The following is a 26,217-nucleotide window of genomic DNA, read 5'->3' on the forward strand; positions in this document are numbered from 1 at the left end:
TAATTTCATAACTTTTTTTCTACCTCTGAAGAACACTGTTCTTGTTGCTAGAGTCTATGTTTGCTTAATTTTTATTAATGTAAAAATGAAATGTATGTTTTCATAAATACTACAAATATAAGCACATTTGATATTCTTTAGTACTATTTAGAGTTTATCATCCATATTAGTGTGGAATGACTGCCTCTTAATGGAAACCTAACAGCCTTGAATTTAGAGTTCGAAGGGCTTCCTGGTGGGGTGTTGATGTGGGGTGGAAGCTTTCTGAGTTCTGCTGGAAGCCTTAGGGTCATGAACGGGCCATGTTGTAATTATTACCATAGCTGTGGCTGTTAGTAAAGGTTTCTTCATCTCAGAAATGCTGGAAGGGCCTTGCAGCAGAATCTTCATAGTTCCTTTCCATGAATATTGAAAATGACCTAGAATTTTTTCCAGTGTTCCTTTAGTATTTTAAAACATACTTCTCAAATTTTCTAAACCAGAGACATGGATTAAGGCTACTTTCATTTGCAATTTGAAATAGGTTATATTCTTGTTTGTTTCTCTCTAAAATCTCTGATGATTGAGAATGCAGACTTGTTGGCAAATAGTTCCATGAATCTAAAAGGCATTTTTTAGCAGAATTACTAAATTAACATAGTTATATATATATTTAAAGATTTATTAATATGTAAAAGAAAAACATCCAAAAAGTTACATATATAGAAATCAAACTATTGTATGTTTTTAAATAGAAGTAATTGACTAAGTATTTAAATATGTAAGTGAATATTTAATACCATACATTTTTTGGTTAAATGTTTCAGTAAATATTTGAGTAAATGTTTAATGTACACATTTTTAGCCACATATTACCAGTAATTTATGCAAAGTAAAATAATTGTTCTGAAAGTAGCAGCAAGAAAAATAGTTTTTCTTCTCAGTGGTACTTCTCTCACAATTAAGATAATGCTACTGATTCCTTTGGTGGACTAAAGATGGGAGGGTTAAAAGAGATTGCTGGATATGAAATCCAATTAAGCCCCAACATTAATAAGTATAAAGAGAGTATGACTGAAAATTAGAAAAATATGCAGAAGAGATAAAAAATAAATAATAAGACAAAAAAAGCAAACTTTTACATAGCAAATTCAAATCAACACTCAACAAATGTATTGGGTATCTAATATGTGCACCTCACTCTGGCTTATGTTCAAAAAACACAATCAAAATAAACAAAATCCACACAGTTCCTGTTCTCACAATTTTAGTGTAGAGCAGAGCCATTACAAGCAGCTTTGGAAGGACACACAGAAAGAAACATGCCCTCAAATCAACTCTTGATGGGGCTCATAGTTGGATGTTATTAATGATTCTTTCCATCTGGTAGCTTCCTATCTATTTCTTTCTGTTTTTGCTCATTATTTTTGTAAAGCACAAAGCAAAGCTTTTTCTATTTTGCTCAAATTTAAAATTATTTAAATATTTTCCCCTTTATATTCCTGTGCCCTTTTCCTTAGCATAACAGCTGGTTAGTTGTTTTCCTCTAAGGTCTATTTGAAGGATACAGACCATTAAACATGACAATTTCAATACATTGCAATAATTACTATGGTGGAAGAAATAAAAGGTACTGAGCAAGAATATATGTACGTCATTTAATTAAGACTTTGGAGAGAAAGAAGGTTCAGTGACCTCTGAAAGGAGAACTAATGGAAGGAATGCATGGCCTAGAAGCAAGGCAAAACAATCTTTTGTTAATTTGGGAGTCATTGATTTTTGTTAAGGTCCTGCAAACATTTTTATTGAAAGGTAGTGACCTATAAACTGAAAAGCCCAATAACTTGTATGGAAATTAAATCTGGATGAGGAAATAAAGAGGTATAATAATATGCTAGATTTTTCATATCATCCATAGCAAATCAGAAGCGTGCATTCTTAAATTATCAAATATATTCTCCCTTTTGGAGCAAGGTTATTTGGGAGTTTCTGTTTCCCGGCATAGATGCCAGATGGCAGCAGCCACAGATTTCCAGCCTCTGCATGCAGATAGTTGTCAACTTTAATGTTAACTGGGTGTTAAAAGCAACTATTGCAGAATAACTTAATTCTGTATATAGTAGTGAGCATCCACTATGTCTAGGTGCTCTGCTAGGCACTGGAATGCAATTATAAGCAAAACTGATAAATTCTCTTTAGTAGAGCTTGAGGTTTAATGAGGTTTTTTGAAGCTATGAGTTTTATTTTCACTTAAGCCAATTCTGAATTTTTATAGAACCCTGGTTGCCAGCATTTCAATTAATTTGGGGAAGGAAAGAATGGGCATAAGGAAAATTAACAGGTTAGATGAGAGTGCTTCACTTCTCAGTCACAATAATGTGATGGGGAGAAGAAAGTGGGTGATCATTTCCTACCCTCTATGTCACTATCCACCACTCACACCAGAGATCCAATCTGGCAGTTTTTGCAGTGATCAAATTAAATGTCACATCTTAGAATAGAAGACTTTGCACAACACAGTACTTTCAATGATGTGAAATAATTTGCTGTGCTTTTTTTTGTAAATTAATAAATGGATAGGGCTTCTGTTTGAGTTCACTATTTCTGTTTATCACTTCAAGTTGTATTTTGCTTTGCTTTTTCTTGAATTGCCTTAAATTTTAAACTGAAGGCAAGTTTAAGTATCTTTAAGTCACTATTGCTAGTGCTTACTGAACATGATCATTGTAAGCCTTTTTTTTCTTCTTTCCTATTCTGGTAAAAGATTTTCGCTACTCAAGAGACTCTAGAGAACAATATTAATATGTGTTCAAGTGAAAAGAGGATTTGGATGTGACTTAATGACTTTTGGTTAGAACCACAAGGACAATTTTGTGTCAGCATAAATAGGCAAGAAGGTTCCAGGGAAAAGAATAATTCAGTTTTTGATATGCTAAGTTGGAGATATCTCCTAGAGCTCCAAGTAGAAAAGTTGAGTAGGCAGTCGAATATGTAGGCTTGGGAGAAAGGACTGGGCTGGAGATAAAAATTTGGCTCTCCTGTGCATATAGATGAAATTTCAAGGCAAGGTCACTACTTTTGGACAAGACTACTACTTTTAATGTGGCTAAAAATAAGAGGACTACATTTAAGAAGATAAGAGAAAGAACAAGCCAAGGATTCTCAGAAGGAGTATCCTGTCATGTAGTGGGGAAAAAGCAAAACGAGAAAGCTGTGTCCTGGAAGACAAAGAAGAAAGTGATTCAAGGATGAGGAAGTGATCAGATGTGTCTAATGCTGACAAGACAAGTAAGAATGCAGACTCAGACCTGACTCCTGCATTTTTCCATGTAGAGGTCACCGGTGACCTGGATAATTGCAGATTTGGTGGAGAGGTGGAGTGGGCTGAAGTGAGAATTAGAGGTGAGGAACTAGAGAGCATGAATTCAGGCTCATTGATAGCAAGTCTCAGTCATTCTCTTTTTTCTTTTCCGTTCCACTCAGAACCATGGCCAAGGAGGGGTGGGGAGCCGCAAGCGTGCCTACCATCTGTTCCTGCTGTGAGGGACTTTTCCTAGTTTGTGACTAAAAATGTTACCTTCCAGGACCTTGGCTCTTTGTAGGGGATCTCTGAAATCTCAGTAGGTCTATGGCCTGTCAAAACACAAACTACTTACCACAAAAGATTGGCAGATAGATCCCGGTGAACAGCAGCTTCATTGCTAGCTTAGGTCTCTGGGTTCTTATTTTCTTGTCTTTTCTAGCCTTTAAGGATTTCCCTTACTTTACTGCCAGCTAAGCCATGAATGTTAAAAAGTGTGTGTATGTGTTTAATGATTTGTTTAACTTTTTTTAGGTGTTCCCTTTTGGGAGGGTTTCACAGGACATCTGGCTTACCATATTGTCAGAAGAGCAGAATCCTGAATTATTTTAAAAACTTTTTTATGGTAAAGCAAATTTGCTCTTATTTCTATGTTGGCAGTTTAATCATAATCAGTTGCTTGTTTTTTGATCAAGCAGAGTTTGTCATTAAATTCATATAACATTTATTAAAAAGTAATTGCCAGTATCTCAGGTAGGTTTCCTCCAGAAGCAGACACCAAGACCAAGGATATTTATTAGAACCAGCCTCTGTGAATGGAAGGAGGAAGAGGCTGGATTGTGCAGAAGAAAAAGTGAAATTGCAATGCTAGTCCAATAAAGGCCCACCTATCTGGTGAGAAGTTCCAAAATGCATATTGTCTGACATAGTGTTCCTTGTTGGGTCAAAATGACTAGGTATTTATATCCTCATTTCTATCAGTTGCCACATGTGGAGTGACCTGGGAAAGCCATGGCCTCAGACAAGGCTGCTTTTTATAGCTGAGGCGGACCCTGAAGTTGCTGAAAGCTAGAGAATATCTGTTGACTGCTGTCTTCACAGCCAGACTGCAAGTTCTTCCTTGAGGGAGGAGGGATCTGGATGGCCCACTTACATATTTACCACAGCCAGTTACATGGTTCTCTACATGTTAGGACTTAGGAAATAATACTTGCTTACTAAATTTCCTGAAACTGAAATCATTAAGCATTTCTTTCTCATATAAATAAATCTTATTCAATAAATTCCTAAAATGTCTATTCAGCTCTGGTAAATAAAATGCATTTTATAATCTGTTTAAGTGTATTTATAATCAGGATTAAAACTTTAAAAAGTAAATTGGATTCATATAATGTTTGTTTCTAGGTTAGAGCCCACATTTCATCAAGGTTAAGTGTGTGGGCTCTGGAGTTAGACTGTCTGGTGTGAATATTCACCACTTATGTATTGTATGACTTCAGGCAAATGCCTCTGTCTCATAATATGCAAAACAGATATTAATTGCACATACGAGAAGTTTGTCTCAAGGATTAAAAGAGACAATATGCAAATGTGATAAGTATAGTGCCTGGGCATTTTCAATAAATTGTTCCTCTTGATAATATTATCACTGTTTATTGGTAAATTTCTTGGCTTTTATTCAAGTTCTTTTAATTATCAGGCTTCTTTCTGTCTTTCTACTTTCATATCTTACCTACCTGATATAATTCCAGTGCTCTTGCCATTTTAACGACTTTTAAGTCCCTGACTGTATTATACTTATTATCCCACATTTTTTCCATTGTTCCTGCCATTTCTTATATAAGAAGTCGTCTTCCATGTGTCTTCTCTTCCCATCCAAACAGCCTATTGTGTACAGCTCCCTATTAAATTACTAATGCTAAAGATTTGATTCATAACAGTTATTTGGGAGAGTATGGAAGTTTCTTCTCACATAGCAACCTGGAGTCCCCATCTTTTTTTGTAAATATAGTATATTTAAGAAATGTTTCTATTCCCAGAGCCTCAGAATTAGTTTAGTTAGAATTTTTAGTTTGTGGCATACATTCATCCATGGTCTATAAATAGACCCTCATTTCATTCATTCATTCACTCTTTAATTTATTAATTTATTGATTTTATATAGACACCTGTGGACATTTCAAGAACTAATACTTAATTTATAACTCACTTCTTACTCTGGATTTCTCTACTCTTTTCCCTGGTCTCCCTCCCAGAAGTCATCACTCGACTGATCTTGTGCTTTTATCCTCTTGCTTTTAAGAAATACAATTTAACAGATGTATTTATACCTCTAAATACTCTAAATAAGTAAAATCAAATGATTTTAGGTATTTTTGAACTTGGATAATATGTTGTATATAGTCTTCTGATGCAACTTTAATGCAACAGTGTGTTACTAAGATTCATTTATGTTGTTTCATATAATCTTGACTCATTAATTTTATTGCAACGTTCCATTATATACATAGTGCCAGTTCGAATGTATTATGTCTCCCCAAACACCATTATCTTTGATGTAATCTTGTGTGTGCAGACCTATCAATGTTAATTAGTTTGTAATTCTCTGAGTGTTTCCATGGAGATGTGCCCCAGCCAACTGTGGGTGATGACTCTGATTGGATAATTTCCATGGAGGTGTTAACCTGCCTATTCAGGGTGGGTCTAAATTAAATCACTAGAGCCACATAAATGAGCTGACAAACAGAAGGAACTCAGTGCAACTGTGAGTGACATTTTGAAGAGGAGCTACAGCCAAGAGGGACACTTTGAAGAAAGCACAGGAGCTGCAGATGAGAGACAGTTTGAAGATGGATGTTGAAAGCAGACTCTTGCTCCGGAGAAGCTCAGAGAGGACAAATATCCCAAGTACAACTAAGAATGACATTTTTGTGGAACTGCAGCCTAAAGAGGAACGTCCTGGGAGAAAGCCATTTTGAACCAGAACTTTGGAGCAGACACCAGCCACGTGCCTTCCCAGCTAACAGAGGTTTTCTGGACACCATTGGCCATCCTCCAGTGAAGGAACCCGATTGCTGATGTGTTACCTTGGACACTTTATGGCCTTAAGACTGTAACTGTGTAACCAAATAAACCCCCTTTTATAAAAGCCAATCTATCTCTGGTGTTTTGCATTCCAGCAGCGTTAGCAAATATATATATATATATATATATATATATACGCCACAATTTAATTACCTATTTTCCTGTCAGTTGATGTTTGAGTTACTTCCTTTTTTTCTTTTACTTACACCACCCATGCTTATTTGAACATTTTAGTACATGCATCCTAATGTACTTGTGTACGTTTCTGTATGGTATTTATCTAGTAGTGAAATTGTTGTAAGTACAGGCATACCTCAGAGATATTGCAGGTTTGACTCCATACCTCTGCAATAAAGTGAATATCTCAATAAAGGGTGTCACAAAAATTTTTTGGTTTCCCAATGCATACAAAAGATTATACGGTAATCTAATATGTATGCAATTGCATTATGTCTAAAAATTCACGTATCTTAATTTAAAAATTCTTTGTTACTAAAAAACGCTAACCATCGTCTGAGCCTTCAGCAAGCCACAACTTTTTGCTGGTGCAGCATCTTGCCTCAATGTTGATGACTGCTGACTGAGAATGGTGGTTATTGCTGAAGGTTGGGATGGCTGTGGCAGTTTCCTAAAATAAGACAACAGTGAAATTTGCCTCATCGATTGTCTCTTCCTTTCATGAAAAATTTCTCTATAGTAAGCCATTCTGTTTGATAGCATCTTTTTTATTTATTCTTTATTATTTTTATCATACTTTTATTGTAGAATATAGTATATATACATAGAAGTGATAACTTTCCAAGTGAAACCCCCCAAAAAAATTAGAGATCAAATTCCAAAGAATGTCATAGGTTGCAGTTCCACAGTTTCAGTTATTTCCTTATTGTGAAATATGACATGTATACGAAAAAGGTAACATCTTTCAAAGTATGCTTTAACAGGTAGTTGTGTAGGAACTTTCCAAAGTTGTTATGAGTTATAGTACCATAGTTTCAGTTATTTCCTTATTGTGAAATATAACGTATATATAAAAACGTGACAGCTCTCAAATTACAATTCAAAAAGTGGCTATAGAACAAATTTCAAAGGATGCCATGTGACACATTTCCACCATTTCAGTTTTTTCTCTCTATCCATTTTAATACCCCAGTAACTAAGAAAAAGAAAATTATATAAAGATTCAATATTCATAATCTTTTGTTAAATTCCATCTTGTCTGTTGCTACCCCTTCCTCTAGTTTAATCACTTTCCCGATGTCTAGGCAGTGACCACCTTAACTTGCTCATGTTGATAAGGGGTGTCGACTTGATAAAAAAAGGGAGCACATCTAGTTGATGTTCTTGAAGAGGCTATTGCTTCTGAGTTTTGGGACTTAGCTGGCATAGTAAGTCTCTGAAGGATTTATGTTTCTGAAGAATAAACTTAGTGAGTGAAACTTTTATAGAGTCTCAGATAGAGATCCGGGTATTCATTAAGGTTTTTGGGAATACTGTTGACTTGGGCTTATCATATTGTGGTCATTTCACATATCTAGGTGAAGCTTGCATAGGAGTAACCTCAAGGACAGCCTCTTGACTCTAATTCTCTTAGCTACTGAAACCTTGTTTTGTTGCCTTTCATTTCCCCCTTTTGGTCAAAAAGGCATTTTCAATCCCTTGATGTCAGTGTTAGGCTCGTTCATAGAATCCGTGTCCCACATTGTCAGGAAGACTCATTTATCTGGGGTGGGGGGGTCCTGTCACATGTCGGGGGAAGGGTGGTGAATTTATTTGCAGAGTTAGGTTTAGAGAGAGAAAATCCACATTTGAGCAACAAGAGTTTCTCTGGAGGTGACTCCTAGGCATAATTATAGGTGGGCTTAGCCTCCCTTTCAACCATAATTTTCACCAGAGCAAGCCTCAAGATTGAGGTTTGACTTATAAATTAGGGGGTTCCTAAATTCACATAGCATGTGTTATGTTCACGATAATCCATCCATATCTCACATTATGTTTGATAGCATCTTATCCACAGTAAAACTTCTTTCCAGATTGGAGTCATGCTTCTCAAACCCTGCCACTTCTTTATCAACAAAGTTTATGTACTATTCTAAATCCTTTTTGCCATTTCAACAATGTCTTTAGCATCTTCATCAGGAGCAGATTCCATCTCAAGAAGAAATCACTTTCTTTGCTCATCCATAAGAAGCAACCCTTAATCCATTCAGGTTTTATCATGAGATCACAGCAATTCAGTCACATCCTCAGGTTCCACATCTAATTCTAGCTGTCATGCTATTTCCAGCACATCTGCAGTTACCTCCTCCACTCAGAGTCATCCATAAGAAACTGGTATCAACTTCTTTCAAACTCCTGTTAATGTCAAAATTTTGACCTCCTCCCATGAATCACAAATGTTCTTTATGGCAGCAAGTATGGTGAATCCTTTCCAGAAGGGTTTTCTTTTTCTTTCTTTTTTTTTTGTTAGAGGAGTTGTGAATTTATAGAATTATCTGCATAAAACAGAAGGTTTTCACTTTATTTTGTCCAGATCTATCAGAGTAATCACTATCTATGAAAACTATAGCCTTATGAAATGTATTTCTTAAATAATAAGACTTGAAATTCGAATTGCCTCACTCACTGATCCATGGATGTAGGGTTAGCAGGCATGAAAACAAAATTAATCTCATTGTACGTCTTCCATCAGAGCTCTTGGTGGGTGACCAGGCGTATTGTCAATAAGCAGTAATATTTTGAAAGGAATCTTTTTTTTCTTAGCAGTAGGTCTCAACAGTGGGCTTCAAATATACAGTAAACCATGCTGAAAATAGATGTGCTGTCATCCAAGCTTTGTTGTTTCATTTGTAGAGCACAGGCAGAGTAAATTTAGCATAATAATTCTTAAAGGCCGTAGGATTTTTGGAATGGTAGATTAGCATTAGCTTCAATTTACAGTTACCAACTGCATTAACCCATAACAAGAGAGAGAGCCTGTCCTTTGATGCTCTGAAGCCAGGCATTGACTTTCCCCCTCTAGGTGTGCAAGTCCTGGATGGCATCTTCTTCCAATATAAGGCTGTTACATCCACAATGAAAATCCGTTGTTTAGTGTAGCCACCTTCATCGAGATCTTCTGGATAACTTACTGCAGCTTCTACATTAGCAATTGCTGCTTCACCTTGTACTTGAATGTTATGAAGTACAGACTTCTCTCTGTAAACCTTATAAAGCAACCTCTGCTAGCTTCAAACTTTTCTTCTGGAGCTTCCTCACTTCTCTCAAACTTCATAGAATTGAAGAGTGTTAGGGTAATATAATTCCTCTCTGTGAAATGCCATTTCACATCTTTTACTTATCTTTGGTTAGTATGTTTGTTCTTTTCTTAAAAATAAGACAAGAATTCTTCATATATTATTGATTTGAACTCTTTGTTGTTTTTGTTTTCAAATATATTTTCCTAGTTGTGAACTTGTATTTTTGCTCTCTTTAAGATTTCAGGTGAGCAGATTATTATCTCTGATAAATTAAGCTATAGAAATATAGTGATCTCATTAGTCAAGTTATTTATTGTTTACATTCTTATCTTTCCAGGCAAAGGTTTTATCAATATTTTATGATACTCCTTTTATGTATCTGAAGTACCCTTTCATTATTCTAAGGTCAAAAAGATATTCACTTTTACTTTTTAATAAGAGTTTGAAATGTTTCTTAACCAATCTGGAGATAATTTAATCCATATGGTGTGAGATGGGGACCAATTTCACTTTTTTCTATTTGGATAGCTATTAAAAAGTCCATTTATTGAATAGTTCGACTTTTTGTCCCTATTGATCTGATATAACATCTTTGTCATGTATCACTATTCACTATATGCAAGTGTCAATTTCTTGGCCTTCCGTTTTGTTCCACCGGTCTGTTTGACTTTTCTGTGCCACTTCTGTAGTGTCTTTAGTATTGTAGCATTATGATAAGTCTTGATATCAGGGAGGGCAAATGCCTGCTCTTTCCTCTTCTCAAAAGTCTTATTTGATTGATTACCCTCTTCAGAATCAGCTTATCAAGTTCCATAAAATACCTTATATGGTTTTGACTGAAATTGTGTGGAATCTATGGATTAATTTTACAGTGTAAATAAGAATGTTTTCCAAAGTGATTGTACCAACTTAAATCATACTAACAATTGATAAAAAATCCTTTGTAGACTTAGAAGAGACTGTTAAAATATATTTTTAAAGGTTAAAAACATCGAGATCATACAATTATAAAATGAAAACATCAAAAATTATAATGAACTCATTAATGAGGGAAACAGTAAGATGTTAAAGCTGGTCCAAACAGCATGTAAGAAGCTAAGTTTTTCTAGGCAATGTTAGTATTAGATTGCTGGGTTAAACTTCCCCCACCCCAAACAGTCCAAAAGGGCCATAAATCATAACTATTCTGGTTATCTTATGAGGCAGAAATGTTTCATCTCTCTTGGATGAAACTCAACAAGTTAACTTCTCCCCCTTCACAGTTGTAAAGTAGCACAGAAAGTATAAAATCAAACCAGCAAGTGCAATGAAAGGATACGTAGTAAACTCTTTTACCTATTTCCAAGTTTTGGATTGGTTTTCTGACAAAACTTAGTGAATTATTCTCCAGTATAACATTTTTACATTTTAACTAAATTGTTGTCTTTTGACAATCTTCTTGGACAGTTGAGGAAAAACATATTTTGGGTGGGGAGGATTTCTTGACAGAGGCCTTGCTTGACTATTCAAACAGTGAGAATGTGATAACTTGATTTTTAAATTATTGCTATATACTTTGTAATATATGCATATATTTTTAAATACTTTGACATTTAGATTTTAGATTATTTGATATTTACATGTCTATTTTTCTCTACTTTTATATATAATAGTAAACAAATGAAACAAATATCCATTAGTAGGGGGTTGGTGAAAAATTAGAGGATGTTAATGGATAGATGCTTACTAAGTAATTATTAAAATGACTATTTAGGACTGTATCTTCTGCTTTTGAGTAAAAACATTTAGGTTATAGAACAACAGATGTAGAATAATTCCCTTTATGCCATTGTTTAACTAACAGAAATGTCATGAGTCAACCTGTTAATGAAGCAAAACTAAGTTTATTCAAACTCTCTATAGTAAATAACTAACTTTAGCAATGTTTCAGAATGGAGATGTGAGAAGTGACATATTTTTTAAGCTTATGGATCTGGGCTCAAGTGATGTAAGGCTGTCTTTCAAGGCAGGAAAGTAATTTGGAATGGGCAAATCAAATGGTAAAACATTTAAGATTAGTGGACACAATGCATTGAGGGTTGTGAAGCAAGTATTAATGAGTAAATTATTGTGTGATAATTGGTCCGTTTATCCAGATAGAAAGACTATTGTTTCCAGTAAACTGATCTGTGGGAAATTTCTGAAAGAACCATGGCATTATTTATTGAGTTACACCCTTAATTTTTCCAAGCAAATGTTTCCTGGAACAATCAACTATATCAGATTGACATGGGTGACCCACAGCATTATCCTAGTCATGTTGACATAGGTGATTTTCGTTATCAATGCGCGTATGTGATAGGAGAAAAGCCTGAAAATGTGTTGCCCAAGATATTAGCATTTGTAGGGTAAGCATAATTTGAACTTTTGTAAGAGCTCAAATAATTTTAACAACAAAAATACATTTTTGTTCCAAATACCTTTTCATCTAGCCCCTCACCGGATGTTTCACATTCTGTGTCCCAGTGAACTTTGCCCATTACTGAATTATAACTTCTCTTTATGAGCGGTGCAAAATGAAAGAGACAGTTTGGAGGGTTGGCTTAGAATCTCATGTCGTTTTCTCCAGTTTGAAGTGTTTACATAAAAAGTTCGTCCTTCCTGCATTTTAGCATTTCCAGGTTATTTTCCTAGGCTACTTAAAGCAGATACTATGAAATGGGTGGTTTAAACAATGGGAATTTATTCGCTTACAGTTTGAGGCTGAGAAAATGTCTGAATCATCACAGTGATGCTTTCTTCCTGAAGACCCACTGCCAGCAATCCTTGACTCCTCTGCTACATGGCCACGTCTGCTGGTCAATCTCTTCTCTGCTGGTTTCATTACTTTCTGCTTCTTGCTTCTGTGGCTTTTTTTTTTTTTTCTTTCTTCTCTTTCTCTCTCTGAATTCATTCTATCTATAAAGGACTCTGGTAAAGGATTAAGACCTATCCTGAATGTGGTGGGTCACACCTTAACTGAAGTAACGTCATTAAAAAGTCCTGCTTACCTTGGGTTTGCACCCACAGGAATGGATTATATTTAAGAACATGTTTTTTCTGGGGTACATACAGTTTCAAACCACCACAACAGGTGATTTCTAGTTTCATAGTAACAACCAGCATCTGTCAAACATGACCAGTCTTTTTGAGAACCAATGGTTCCTTCTCTCAGAACACACATTTCCCCCCAAAGTAGGCTTTGCTGTTTAACCATATCCTTCCTTGCCCTCTTGGTCTGCATTAGCATCATCATCTTTTCCTTCAAGGTTTTAAAATGACTGATGTAATATTCCAATCTGGATTAGAGATTACATGGTATATTTTATGATTATCTTGAGGAAGAAAAGACAGTCTGTGCTGCCTGTAGCTATATTATATAAGTCTATAAGCCTTATGGGACTGATGGCTCTGTATTTCCAGAAGGTATGTATGCATATATGTGTATGATTTATATATGTATACATATGAATTTTGCCTTTGGGTGCTTGTGTGTGTATATATGTATGATAGGAAAAAGAGGTGAGGTAGGAGAAAAAAAGTAGAAGTGGTACAGAAGCATGCACGGTTCCTCTTTTCTAGGGGAAAACATGAGGATACATAATCTTGATGAGAGGTAATTTATTACAAGTGCAAATGATGTGTATGTTTGTTCCCATTTTTATATACTTAACAAGATAAAAAGAAATAAATGGTTTATGGCTTAGCCCAGACCTGCCCCTCAGGCAGTGAGGTGACGGCTCTAAGATGCTGAACCTTTTTTGCAATTTAAGGATGGAAAAAAAGTACACCTTTATTCTTCTTACTATAGTTTTCTTTATTTTTTACTTCCCATGGTTAGATTTAAGTCAAATTGGGGTTGTTTAAATTTAATTATTTTAAATAAAAGGAGAAAGTACAAGGAGCCAGCCCTGCAAATAAACATTCTATAGGAGGACATTAGTTTTCTAACTGAAGAGAGATTTGAATACAAAAGTACTCCTGGGTGGATTTTTAATGTGTTTTACCATGGAAACCAAAAGATTGTGTATTTCCAGGTAACTGCAAGCCATGATTACCTAGGAGTAACTGGAAAGTAAATGCAATTTTGTAGGGTCTATCACCTTACTTTTAATGAAAGGCAATTGGTGAATGATTAGGACCCATGGATTCTTTCCTCAGTATCCTTTTATCAGCACACACATACACAATAGCCAGGTCCTCCGCCCCAAAAGTGATGTTATTTCAAATTTTATTAAAAGAAAACACAGGGAATGCTACTGAACATCATCAGAATTAATCTCTACCTCCTTTTAAGAAGATACCAAAATAAAGGGGGTAAGAAAGCTAGGCTGAGTTATTATGAAAATAATATAGGCAAGAAGAGGTTGAGAATTGTCTTAGGAAGACCCCCAATTTCTTAAAATAAGGTTATTTTTGTACATGTAGTAAAGGTTTGAAGCCAAATAGAGATTCCTTGGGATCCCTTGATGAACTGCAAAGCTTCTGCTTTAAGATGAAAAGTGGATGGTATGCTTTTATTTGTTTGTTTATTTGTTTTCTTTACAAGGTTCCATATTAATGGTTGCACTTTTTAAAAATTTAGTTATCTGAAGTTAGGTGTAGTAACTATTTGGAAATGAATAGGAAACAGATTTAAAGTCAGTAACCAAAGGACAGAACTAAACAACCATTTACCAGTATCCCTGTATAATTCTGATGTTTGCAGTGTTATTTTGTAATATTTTACAAATGACCTAGAACTCTCCTAAGTAAGGAAGTGTCAGCTGGACAAGGAGGCAAGAGGCAAGAAAAATAGAAAGATCAATGTCCCAACTCTGTCTTACAGTACTAGCTGTAAGAACTGGACATGTTAATGAAATTATTTGAATCAAAGTTTCTTTTCCGTAAAGTTAGCACTGCCTTACCAAAGGAGTGACAGGAATAATAAATGCAATTTTAGTGGTCTGTCAGCTTATTTCATAATGAAAGGTTATTGATGAGTAATTAACACACATATGTTATGAAAATGAATGCATTAAAAATTATTTTAATTTCTTCCCAAATATTCATTAAACCATGGTGGGGAAGGGGGCGGTTGTGTGTGGGAGAAAGTACAAAATACACAAATGAACTTCTAATTTAATAAAATGGGACAAAACCTGTTTCAAAATATCTGAGGGGATTAATGATCATTAATCATCTGGTGGATCAGTTAGGACTGAAAAGGAGCTTCCAAGAATTCAAGTCACCAGAAACCCAAGTTTCACATCATCAAATAGGTATAAGCTAGGGAAAGGAAGGAAGACATTTTTATCTCTCCCATCATAATATTGACTCAGTGTCTTTAAGTTTTGTATAAAGATAACCTGGGGACCTCACTACACAGTTCATTTGGGCATTCAGCTTTTAATTGTTAATGCTTAATAGGTCCCAAGTATTATGTGAGAGACTAGAGATACTAGGGTGAAAAACTCAGTATGGTTCCTGCCCTTGTGGAGCTTGCATTCTGATAGACTTACTCGGTATGACTGAGGACTGCTACTGTCATTACTGGGAAGATCTTGCACACCAGAGAAAAAGACTTTAGAGAAAGTAGAGAGAACCTTAGAGTAATGTATTAGAGTATGTGGAAAGGGGTAATTCCCATAAGTGTAAACCCACTTTAGAGTTTGTTAGTGTTGAGAATAGACTGAAAGAACTTTGGCAGCAGTATTTGGAGAGACTTTACTTTTCTCTTTACTCATTGGAGTCAAAGAACCAGGCATGGAATTGGAGGATGCCACAATCTAAAAGCACAGAAGTGACACCAGTTGAAAATCTCTTCAAAATGAGGAGTTATACTGGGAACTGTTTACATTATCTTGCCATGTAGATTTTCTGAAAGAAGACAATCGACAAATAAATAGACAGAGAGTAAACAAAGGTGCATCCACTAAACTTGCCTGGTGGTAGTGACCATCAAAAATCCCGGCATATATTTAGATATTACCTTGTTTGAGTTAGGTATAGAGGAAAAAAACCCTCGTACATAGATAGACTCCATGAGTAATATTGCAGAAACAATGGGAAGGAGGATGGAAATGACACCAAGTCCATGGAAATATCCAATCTAGAGGTCACACCCTAATCAAAAAGATTAATCAATCTGGCCCTACAAGATTGCATCAAAGAATATGGCTTTTTCTGGGGGACATAATATATCCAAATCAGCACTGGGAGGTTGTATTTTAGCAAGCTCCTGGATGGTTTTTACTCTAAATTCAAATGACCAGAGCCTCAGAATGACAGGAAAATGAAAAATAAATGGTAACAAATGAAAATCACAATTAAGACAGTTGATAATTTTTAGGGAAAACTGACAATGGTTATTTAAAAAAAATATCTGCTAGAGTATTTAATTTGTTCCAGAGCACAGAAAAATCTGAAGAATTTTTTCCAATTTTTAATTGAAGTTAGGGTAAAGAATATAGCATATTGATCTTAATTAAAAATATAGAGAAAAGCTTTAAAAAATATCACTACGTATAAGGAGGTTCAATATTGTAGCCATTTACAGTACGAATAGTAAAAGTTAAAGATTGTAACAAAATCATTTTTAAGATAGCAACCAAAATTATAAAATATCTGAAAACAAAAGCCACAAAAAATAAATGGGACCCATCCAAGTGAAACAGTATTACATTGATGATCAATAAAAAATGACTTTATTAAACCATGATAACATACACCAAAATGAAAAGACACAATGTTATGATTGGAATTCCAATTTATTTCTTGTTAAATACAATCATAATTCCATTATTATATTAGGGTAAATGTGACAGAATGATCATAAATTTTATTTTGAATTAAAGCATGTGAGAAAAACTACATTTAAAGAAACGATGAGAGCAAATTTGCCCTGTTATTCAAAACTGTATGGTTCTGGGAAAGATACAGAAAAAGTACACTAAAATGGCCTGTTTGATAGAGGTAAATCCAGACAGATAAATAGAGGGTGGGTGAGAGGGAAGGAGAAATACAGTAAAGAAGGAAGGGAGAAAGGGAGGGAGGGAGGAAGGGAAGAAGTTAGGAATAGAGAGAGGAAAGAGGGAAGTAAGAAGATAAAAAGGAAAGTACATAGAACTGGAAAAAAAAGAAATACTAAGAGGATAAAGTCAATTACAGTTATGGAGAAAAATGGGCAGGATAAACACAAAACTCTATACTAAATCCTGGAACACTAGATAAGGGAAGCACAGTTGTCATTAAATTAAATGAAAGGAGAAGCTCTGCTCTATATTATACACAGAAAACCTAAGGGATACTTTCTGCACCTAAGAGGAGAGATGGATCAAACAACTTTTTGCCTTTTTTTTTTTTTAAGCATTAGCTTTAAATTCTTGTTTTAGTTTCGTCCATGCTCCTCAGTGGCCATATTGACTCAGAGATATTACTAAATTAATTCAGTTTTAGTTTGTATAATCTTAAAAATTTATGGGGATTTAGAAATTGTTTAATGAAGCACCTCACACCTTGCAAAATTATCTCTATACTCATTTGCATTTTATCTAGTCTCTGTCACATTAGTATATTTGAGAGCACCCCATCTCATAATGATGACCATTTCAAAATAAGATATTTCTCATTCGTAATTATCATATTTCTCTGAAATTTGCCTTGTAATATTCTGTGCAATAGAGCAACACACTATAAATCATTCCATTTTAATAATAGTGGCCATTTAAATATTAAAAGATACCCATTGCTAAATATTCATATTTAGGTTAAACATTCCCAGTACCTAGTTCTTTCCTCATATGATGTTTTACAGATCCCTTCCCTTATTATTTTGGTTAAGCCTTTAGATGATCCCATTTTTTTTCAGTTAGTGTTACATATCTATAACTTTATTACAATATGTATTATTTTTTATTTTTAAATATATTTTTTATTATGAAATCCATCATGTATACAGAACAAGTCTCACAGCATGATTCAACAAGTAGAGAGCAAATTCCAAAGAATGCCATGGGCTACAGTTCCACAACCCCAGCCATTTTCCCACCGTAACACACAACATATATATAGAAAGGTGATAACCCTCAAAGCACGATTCAACTAGTAGCTACATAGGCAATTTTAAAGAATGTCATGGGTCGCAGTTCCAATGCCATGAGATCTCATTTTAATTAAAAAAAAAAAATGCACCTCTATTACATACCTGGTACAGAGCTCCAGATATAGAAGAATGGACTCACATTCTTATAAATTTGTTAACTGGAGAAAGTAAATCTGCATGGCCTTTGCTGAATTATTTCTGTAACAGCTGTATGTCTTCTCAAATCTGCTTTTGTATCCACAGCTATTTGAACTAATTTAGTATGATATCAGTATCACAGTTACGTTATTTGAAATGAATTGTCTTTTCATTTGATAAAGAAAGGACACAGATCCAATGATGGATTTCCAAAGTACTAAGAGTTTTGTATTTGTATGTGTATATATGTGTACATGTATATTTATAATATGTGGGTGTGAGTAGGTTTGCGTCTGTGTGTACAGGTGGTGTGTATGCACACAGCCTGCATGTAGAAGGGTTCTCCTGGAAGATATCATTGGGAATTTTACTGCTTACCAGAGAAATCAGCAAGTAAGAGAATCTTGACGTCTGTCTGTTTTTATTTTGCATATCAGCTGTAAAAATCAAAAGATGGAAAGTAAATGAGAAAACGAATATAAATTGAAAATTGTTTGTGGGTGGACATATTTTCTTTAGGGATAAGAGAAAATTTGGAGAGCATTCAAGTCTTTTTGAAGATATAACAGGTAAAACTTGGTTTGCAGTTGATAAAAAAGCCCTTTTGCTTTTTGGAATAAGAAATTGCTTTTTAAATGGTTTATGAATCTTCTTGAATATACAGTGTATTAAGGAGATTAGAAGATAATATAGTAATGAGATATTTCCCTAATACTTGAGTATGATTATGTATTAATTATTTTTCCCCCAGTTTTCACCAACAGATATACTTCTACAAAAAAAGCTGTGTAGTTTATATAAACTATATGATCAAAATATTATGATATTAGAATAAACAAAATGAAATCTTTGTTGTTTGTGCAAAGTATTAAAATGCTTTCTTGGCTTTTTATGGAATCTGAACATAATTAATGGATTTGAGACCATCTCATTAAGAAAATTTCAAATGATGATGAACAAGTCACCATGCACTGGACACAATTTTTCTATTCCCTCATTATTTTGAAAATATTAATTATGCCACCATCTTTTTTTTTATAAAACGAGCAGTTTATTATTAGCAACATTGTCACATATATGGCTTCCAAATTGAAGAGAACAATAACATTCACAGGCAATAAAAATAAAAACACAATAAAACTATGCTCTAGATAGAAATAGAACCACAAATTTATAATAATGAATTCTCAATTTGACAAATATTGATTAAAAATTGAGTAGGTTGAAGTGAAAAATGAACATTGAGATCACATAATCCAACCATATCCTTCTGAGGAGCAAAATTGAGGCCAGAGTTTCAAAGTATAAATACATACTATGAAGTTATTATGTAGCAAAGTTAAAATTCAGATTGTGACCTTGCAATTCAATATCTGTTTCCTTGTCAATTGCATGACTGATTTTCTTCTCTCTCTCTCTCTCTGTTCCTGTCTCTCTGTCTCTCTGCACACACACACACACAAAGACACAAACATATAATTCTTTTTTTTAAACATTCATTTTATTGAGATATATTCACATACCATTATGCCACCATCTTTTAAGAGACAGTTTGCTACAATGCAGGAAGAAAGCAAATGCATTTATTGGAATGGTACTTTTTTTATGCTGCTGCTATTATTTTGTAGTGGATTAAATATATAATATTTACTCCTTTAAGTGAATTATCTGCTTATAATCTATTCTATGGCAACTTTAACATTCTAAGCATCATTACCACTCCTGTGTTGACCTATATACATATTTTAACATGAGTCTAAATAAATATGGAGGTAAAGTGTCATTAATTTGATGTCCCAAATAGATTATAAATGAGAGGAAGAACTAACTCATTCTACAAGGTCAACCACACCCTCATAACAAAGCCAGGTTAAGATACCATAAGAAAAGACCAATAACTTTTAAGAATATAGAAGCAAAAATCCTCAACAAAATACTAGCAAACAAAATCCAAGAACACAGTAAAAAGATTATATACCAGTATGAAGTGGGATTTATCCCTGGTATGCAAGAGTGGTACAACATAAAAAACAATTATTGTAATACACCATATTAACAGAACAAATTAAAAACACATGACCATTTCAATTGATGCAGAAAAGGCATTTGACAAAATCCAGCACCCCTTCTTAATAAAAATATTTAGAAAACTAGGAATAGAAGGAAACTTCCTCAACATGATAAAGGGCAATTCTGAAAAATTCACTGCTGACATCCTGTTTCATGGTGAAAGACTGAAAGCTTTCCCCCATACATTAGGAACAAGACAAGAAAAATGCCCACAATCACCACAGTTATTCAAGACTGTACTAGAAGTTCTTGCCAGAGCACTTAGGCAAGAAAAAGAAATACAAGGCATCCAAATTAGAAAGGAAGAAGTAAAACTTTCCATATTTGCAGATGACATGATCATATATTCTTAGAGCTAATGAATTCAGCACAGTGGCAGGGCAGAAAATCAACATCCAAAAATCAGTAGTATGTCTATACATAAGCATTGAACAATCAGAAGAAGTAAACAAGTAAAAATTCCATTTTCAATAGCAACTAAAAGAAACAGATATCTAGGAATAAATCTAACCAAGGATGTACAGGACTTGTACACAGACAACTACAAAACATTGCTGAAAGAAATAAAAGAGGGTCTAAATGAATGGAAGGATATTCTGTGTACATGGACTGGAAGACTAAATATTGTTAAAATATAAATTCTACCCAAAGCAATTTACAGATTTGACACAATCAGCAATCAAAATTTAAACAACTTACTTTGCAGAAATTGAAAAGATAATCATCAAATTTAGAAGGAAGGGTAAGGGGCCCCAAACAACTAAAAATGGAGGATGAAGTTGGAGGACTCGCACTTCCCAATCTTAAAACGTATTACAAAGCCACAGTGCGATGGTTAAATTCATGTGTCAACTTGGCCAGGTGCTGGTGCCCTGTTGTCTGGTCAAGCAAACACCGGCCTAACTTACTGTGGACTTACATTTTATGGACTTAAATCATCAGTAAGTTGATTGCATGTATGGCTGATTACATCTCTAATCAACTAAGGGGAGTGTCTTCTGCAATGGGAGACATTTAACCCAATCAATTGAAGTCTTTCAAAGGAGAGGTAATGAATTCAGCAGTCAGAAGAGAGAATTTCCATTACTACTTCAGCCAGCCAACCTCTCCTGGGGAATTCATCCAAAAGCTTTACTGGAGTTGCCAGCTTCCAGCCTGCCTATGGAATTTGGACTCATGTATCCCCACAGTTGCATGAGACACTTTTATAAAATCTCATATTTACAGATATCTCCTGTTGGTTTTGTTTCCCAAGAGAACCCTGACTAATACAGTACTGTGCCAGTACTAATATGGTACTGGCACAAGGACAGACACATAAATCAATGGAATTCAATTGAGAATTCAGAAATCAGCTGACACATTTATGGCCAAGTGATTTTTCAAAATAGGGCAAAGACCACAGAATTGGGAAAGAAAGGTCTCTTTAACAAATGGTGTTGGGAAAACTTGGTCTTCGTTTGCGAAAGAATGAAGAAGGTCCCCAACCTAACACACTATACAAAAATGGATCAACTTAAAATGGATCAAACACCTAAATAAAAGAGTCAGAACTATCAAATTCCTAGAAGAACATGTAGGGAAGCATCTTCAGGACCTCATGGTAGGCAATGGTTTCTTAGACTTTACATCCGAAACACAAGTAACAAAAGAAAAAAATAGCTAAGTGAGACTTCATTAAAACTAAAAACTCTTTCTTCTTGAAGGACTTTATCATGAAAGTAAAATGACCACCTACTCAATGTGAGAAAATATTTGGAAATCACACATCCAATAAGGGTTTAATATGCAGAATTTATAAAGGAATCCTTCAACTTAGCAACAAAAAGACAAACAACCCAATTAAAAAATGGGCAAAAGACTTGAATAGACATTTCTCCCAAAGGTAGACAAATGGCCAAAAAGCACATGAAGTGGTACTCAACATCATCACCCAGCAGGGAAATGCAAATCAAAACCACGAGTTACCATTTCACACCGGCGAGAATGGCTATTAGAAAAACAAAATTAAAATTGTTGGAGATGATGTGGAGAAATAGGAACACTCATTTTTTGCTGGTGGAAATGTAAAACATTGCAGCGCTGTGGAAGACAGTTTGGGAGTTCCTCAGAAAGTCAAGTATAGAATTACCATATAACCCAACAGTAACAAAGGAATTGAAAGGAGGGCCTCGAACAGACATTTTTTTTTTTTTTTAGAGTGTTTGTAAATAAACTTTAATAAAATTTAGAGGGGGGGATGTGAATATATTTCAATAAACCTGAATTTAATTAAAAAAAGTAAATGAGAAAGTGGGTTCACAATTATAAACAACTAGAGAGTGTTACAATAGAATCTGTTAAAACTATTTTTTTATTCATTTTATTGAGATATATTCACATACCATGCAGTCATACAAAACAAATCGTACATTTGATTGTTCACAGTACCATTACATAGTTGTACATTCATTACCAAAATCAATCCCCGACACCCTCATTACCACACACAAAAAAATAACCAGAATAATAATTAAAGTGAAAAAGAGCAAATAAAGTAAAAAAGAACACTGGGCACCCTTGTCTGTTTGTTTGTTTGTTTCCTTCCCCCACCTTTCCACTCATCCATCCACAAACTAGACAAACGGGAGTGTGATCCCTATGGCACCCCCAATCCCACTGTCCCCTCTCATAAGCCACATTTTTATACAATTGTCTTCAAGATTCATGGGTTCTGGGTTGTAGTTTGATAGTTCCAGTTATCCACCACAGCTACCCCTCTTCATTAGAACCTAAAAAGGGTTGTCTATATTGTGCGTAAGAGTGCCCACCAGAGTGACCTCTCGGCTCCTTTTGGAATCTCTCTGCCACTGAAGCTTATTTCATTTCCTTTCACATCCCCCTTTTGGTCAAGAAGATGTTCTCCATCCCACGATGCCGGGTCTACATTCCTCCCCGGGAGTCATATTCCAGGTCAAACAGACATTTGCACACCAAGGTTCATAGGATCATTGCTCAAAATTGCCAAAAAATTAAAATAACCTAAGTTTTCCAGTTTGCTAATGCTGCCTTTTTGCAAAACACCAGAAATGGATCAGCTTTTACAAAGGGGGTTTATTTGGTTACAAAGTTAAGGCTGTAAAGTGTCCAAGGTAAGTCAAAAACAATTGGGTACCCGCACTGGAGGATGGCCAATGGCATCCGGAAAACCTCTGTTTGCTGGGAAGGCGTGTTGCTGGCGTCTGCTCCAGAGTTCTGGTTTCAAAATGGCTTTCTCCCAGGACATTCCTCTCTAGGATGCAGCTCCTCAAAAATGTCACTCTTAGCTGCTCTTGGGGTTTTTGTCCTCTCTTAGCTTCTCCAGAGCAAAAGTCTGCTTTCAAAGGCCGTCTCCAAAATGTCTCTGTAAGCTACAGCTCCTGTCTCAGCTCCTGTGCATTCTTCAAATTGTCCCTCTTGGCTGTAGCAAGCTTGCTGCTTCTATCTGAGCTTATAGTGCTCTAGTAAACTAATCCAGGCCCAAGCTGAATGGGCAGGGCCACACCTACATGGAAATTTTCTAAACAGAGTTATCATCTACAGTTGGGTGGGTCACATCTCCATGGAAACAATCAAAGACTTAAAATCTAATCAACACTAATAATGTCTACCCCCACAAGATTACATCAAAGAACATGACATTTTTGGGGATCCAAACTGGCACACCAAGTGTCCATCAACCAATAAACAGATAAACAAAATTTGGTATGTACATACAATGGAATATATTCAGCCATAAAAAGGAATGAAGTGCTGATACATCCTACAACATGAACTAACCTTCATTACATCATGTTGAGTGACATAAGCCAGATAGAAAAGGACAAATGTTGTGTGAGCTCAGTGATCTGAAATGATTAGAGTAAACAAACTCATAGAGGCGGAATCTAGAATATAAGTTACCAGGGGACAGGATTGTGTTTGGGAGTAGAGAGCTAAGACTTAAAAGGTACAGAGTTCCGATTTGGAACAATGGGAATGTTTTGGTAATAAATATGCTAATAGAATAAAACTTAAAAAAATACACAAAACTGCACTGCACCAATAGTGAACCCTAAGTTAAACCATGTAGTATAGTTAGTAATATAATTATAAAAATGTGCTTTCATCACTTATAACAAATGTACCATGCCAAAATAAGATGTTAATAATAGAGTGGTTTACAGGTATCCTGTATTTTATGCATGATTGTTCTGTAAACTCACAACTTCTCTAATTAAAAAAAAAAAAAAAAAAAAAAAAGATTTTCAGGCCCTACACCTTAAGATCCTGATAAGGCAGATTAGAGGTTGTGTTGCCTAAACTGCATTTTTCAAATATCCCATGGATTCTTCTGACTGCTGAAAAAACTTGGAGAACACTGATTCATATTTTTCCAAGGATGCATTAAGGACCTTTATCTGTTTAGAATCATCACCTACCACTGATTACATTCATTAATATAAATAATTGAATTGCCTATATATAATTTTTGTGCTGACTGTATATTTAAAAATAGAAAGTAATTGTTTCTCTCAAAAAATTATTTTTCTCAATTCTTACTATTTTGTGGCTGGGAATTAACTCAAACAATATAATGAATTAAATAAAAAAATTCTTATTATATATTGGTCTTTAGATTACAAACATAAAATTGCAAAAGTATTTATATTTAATGATCTTTATAAAACTAAAGATATGATGGAATGCCTATAAATATATATATATATCTTTTTTTTCTGTTTCCAGAGTACAAGTTGAATTCTATATGAATGAAAACACATTTAAAGAGAGACTAAAGTTATTTTTCATTAAAAACCAGAGATCAAGTAAGTCGTTCATGTCATTTCCCTCTCTATGTTTTTGCACATATATTTTTCTCAAAATATTTCCGTTGTGCTATCACTTTGCCACATGCCTTTTATGTACAGGCAATAGAGTCGATTATTTTTTCTGCCAGTCAACTATAGTTATATCTGGTGTTGTTAAGTACTCTTGAAGACCTATGATTCTCTAAATCCTGTATCAATAAGTAGACTTCTGAGTGGATTATCTAGGGTATTAGAAAATTCAGGGAAATAATTTAACTGAGGGTTTCCCACATTTTAACTGTGAGGGGAACTTAAAGCCTCTTAAAATGTAAAGGGCTCTGGCAATTCTGACTGACAAGGACAATACTTCACTGAATTATTTGGGGTAGGGTTCAGTGTTTCCCAATCATGCCTAATAATAACCATCATCTAGGGTTCTCTGAAATGGACAGAATCCCAGCCTCTGTCCCAGGAGATTTGGAATCTGTAAGTGTAGGGTGAGACTCTTGGTTTAGGCACTTCAATGATTCTTATCCCCAGACAAATTTGGGAAACGCTGGCACGAGGTCATGAAATTTGCATAGTCCCTGCCTTTCTAATTCTGTTCAAGGTTCAAGGGTCAATGACACTTGTTGCCTTTCTATAACACCAGATATTTTTAAAGCTATCAATATAATAAGCTGATACACAACTTTCCACATGGTTGCTACTAAAAATATCAGCAGAGAATGGATAGATCATTAGATTGGCGTAGAATTTGAGCTTTCTTAATTTTGATCCCTGTATTTCTTCGGGGCGATTTAAATTAAGTTGTGCCTATAGTGTTCAAAGAGAAAAGCTTGGCTTGTGAAAATGTATCTAAATACTGACCATAGGGAATATCTTAATATTTAGGGTATACTGGTCAGGGATTCTTAGTGGCAGGTTAGCATCAGGGTTAAGACTGTTAACGACTAATACCTTTCTGAACTAGTTGTTTAGAATTTCCAAGGAATCCCCAACAACATGTTTTACATAAAGGGGTCCTGTCATGTGAACAGGTTTCTTCAGTTTCAATACTGACAATCTAGGTCAGACAAGATAGATGTGTCATTTGAATATTTCACCAGCAGCCAGTTTTGTCTAAGCAGTCATTTGAGGATACCAGTTTCTTTTTAACCCAGAGCAATTTCACTAATAACTTAAAAGAGTTTACAAAGATGCTAATCCATGAAATGCATTTATCATTTTAATAGGAAAACTTAGGGAAAAAAATTGCACAATTAATAAACATTAACCTTTTCTTGTTGAGAAACATTACCTCAAGAACACTGTGTACAGCAGAGTAAAAAAAAAAGTGGCATCTCATTTCCAGTTTTATTAAGTAATAATCATAGGAAGGCCTTTCTAAAAATTTTACTGATGATGCACGAGTCAGATACCACCTGATAATTGCAGAAAAGTAATGCTTCTATTAATCAAGCTTTGAACATAATTTACTCATCTTAATTGCTCATCTTC

At 34.8% G+C, this 26,217-nt stretch overlaps 1 protein-coding gene across 3 annotated transcripts in view; it reads left to right on the plus strand.

The window, feature by feature from the left end:
* KCNT2 (potassium sodium-activated channel subfamily T member 2) overlaps positions 1–26,217 on the plus strand; it is a 446,059-nt gene that overhangs the window by 93,541 nt on the left and 326,301 nt on the right. For all 3 annotated transcript variants that reach the window (XM_037825119.1, XM_037825122.1, XM_037825120.1), the window contains one exon: positions 24,656–24,735. In XM_037825119.1, the coding sequence (XP_037681047.1) occupies positions 24,656–24,735 (80 nt within the window). The remainder of the gene's footprint in view (positions 1–24,655; positions 24,736–26,217) is intronic.

The sequence above is a fragment of the Choloepus didactylus genome, chromosome 2 (assembly GCF_015220235.1).
Source record: "Choloepus didactylus isolate mChoDid1 chromosome 2, mChoDid1.pri, whole genome shotgun sequence".
Classification (NCBI taxonomy): Eukaryota; Metazoa; Chordata; class Mammalia; order Pilosa; family Megalonychidae; genus Choloepus; species Choloepus didactylus.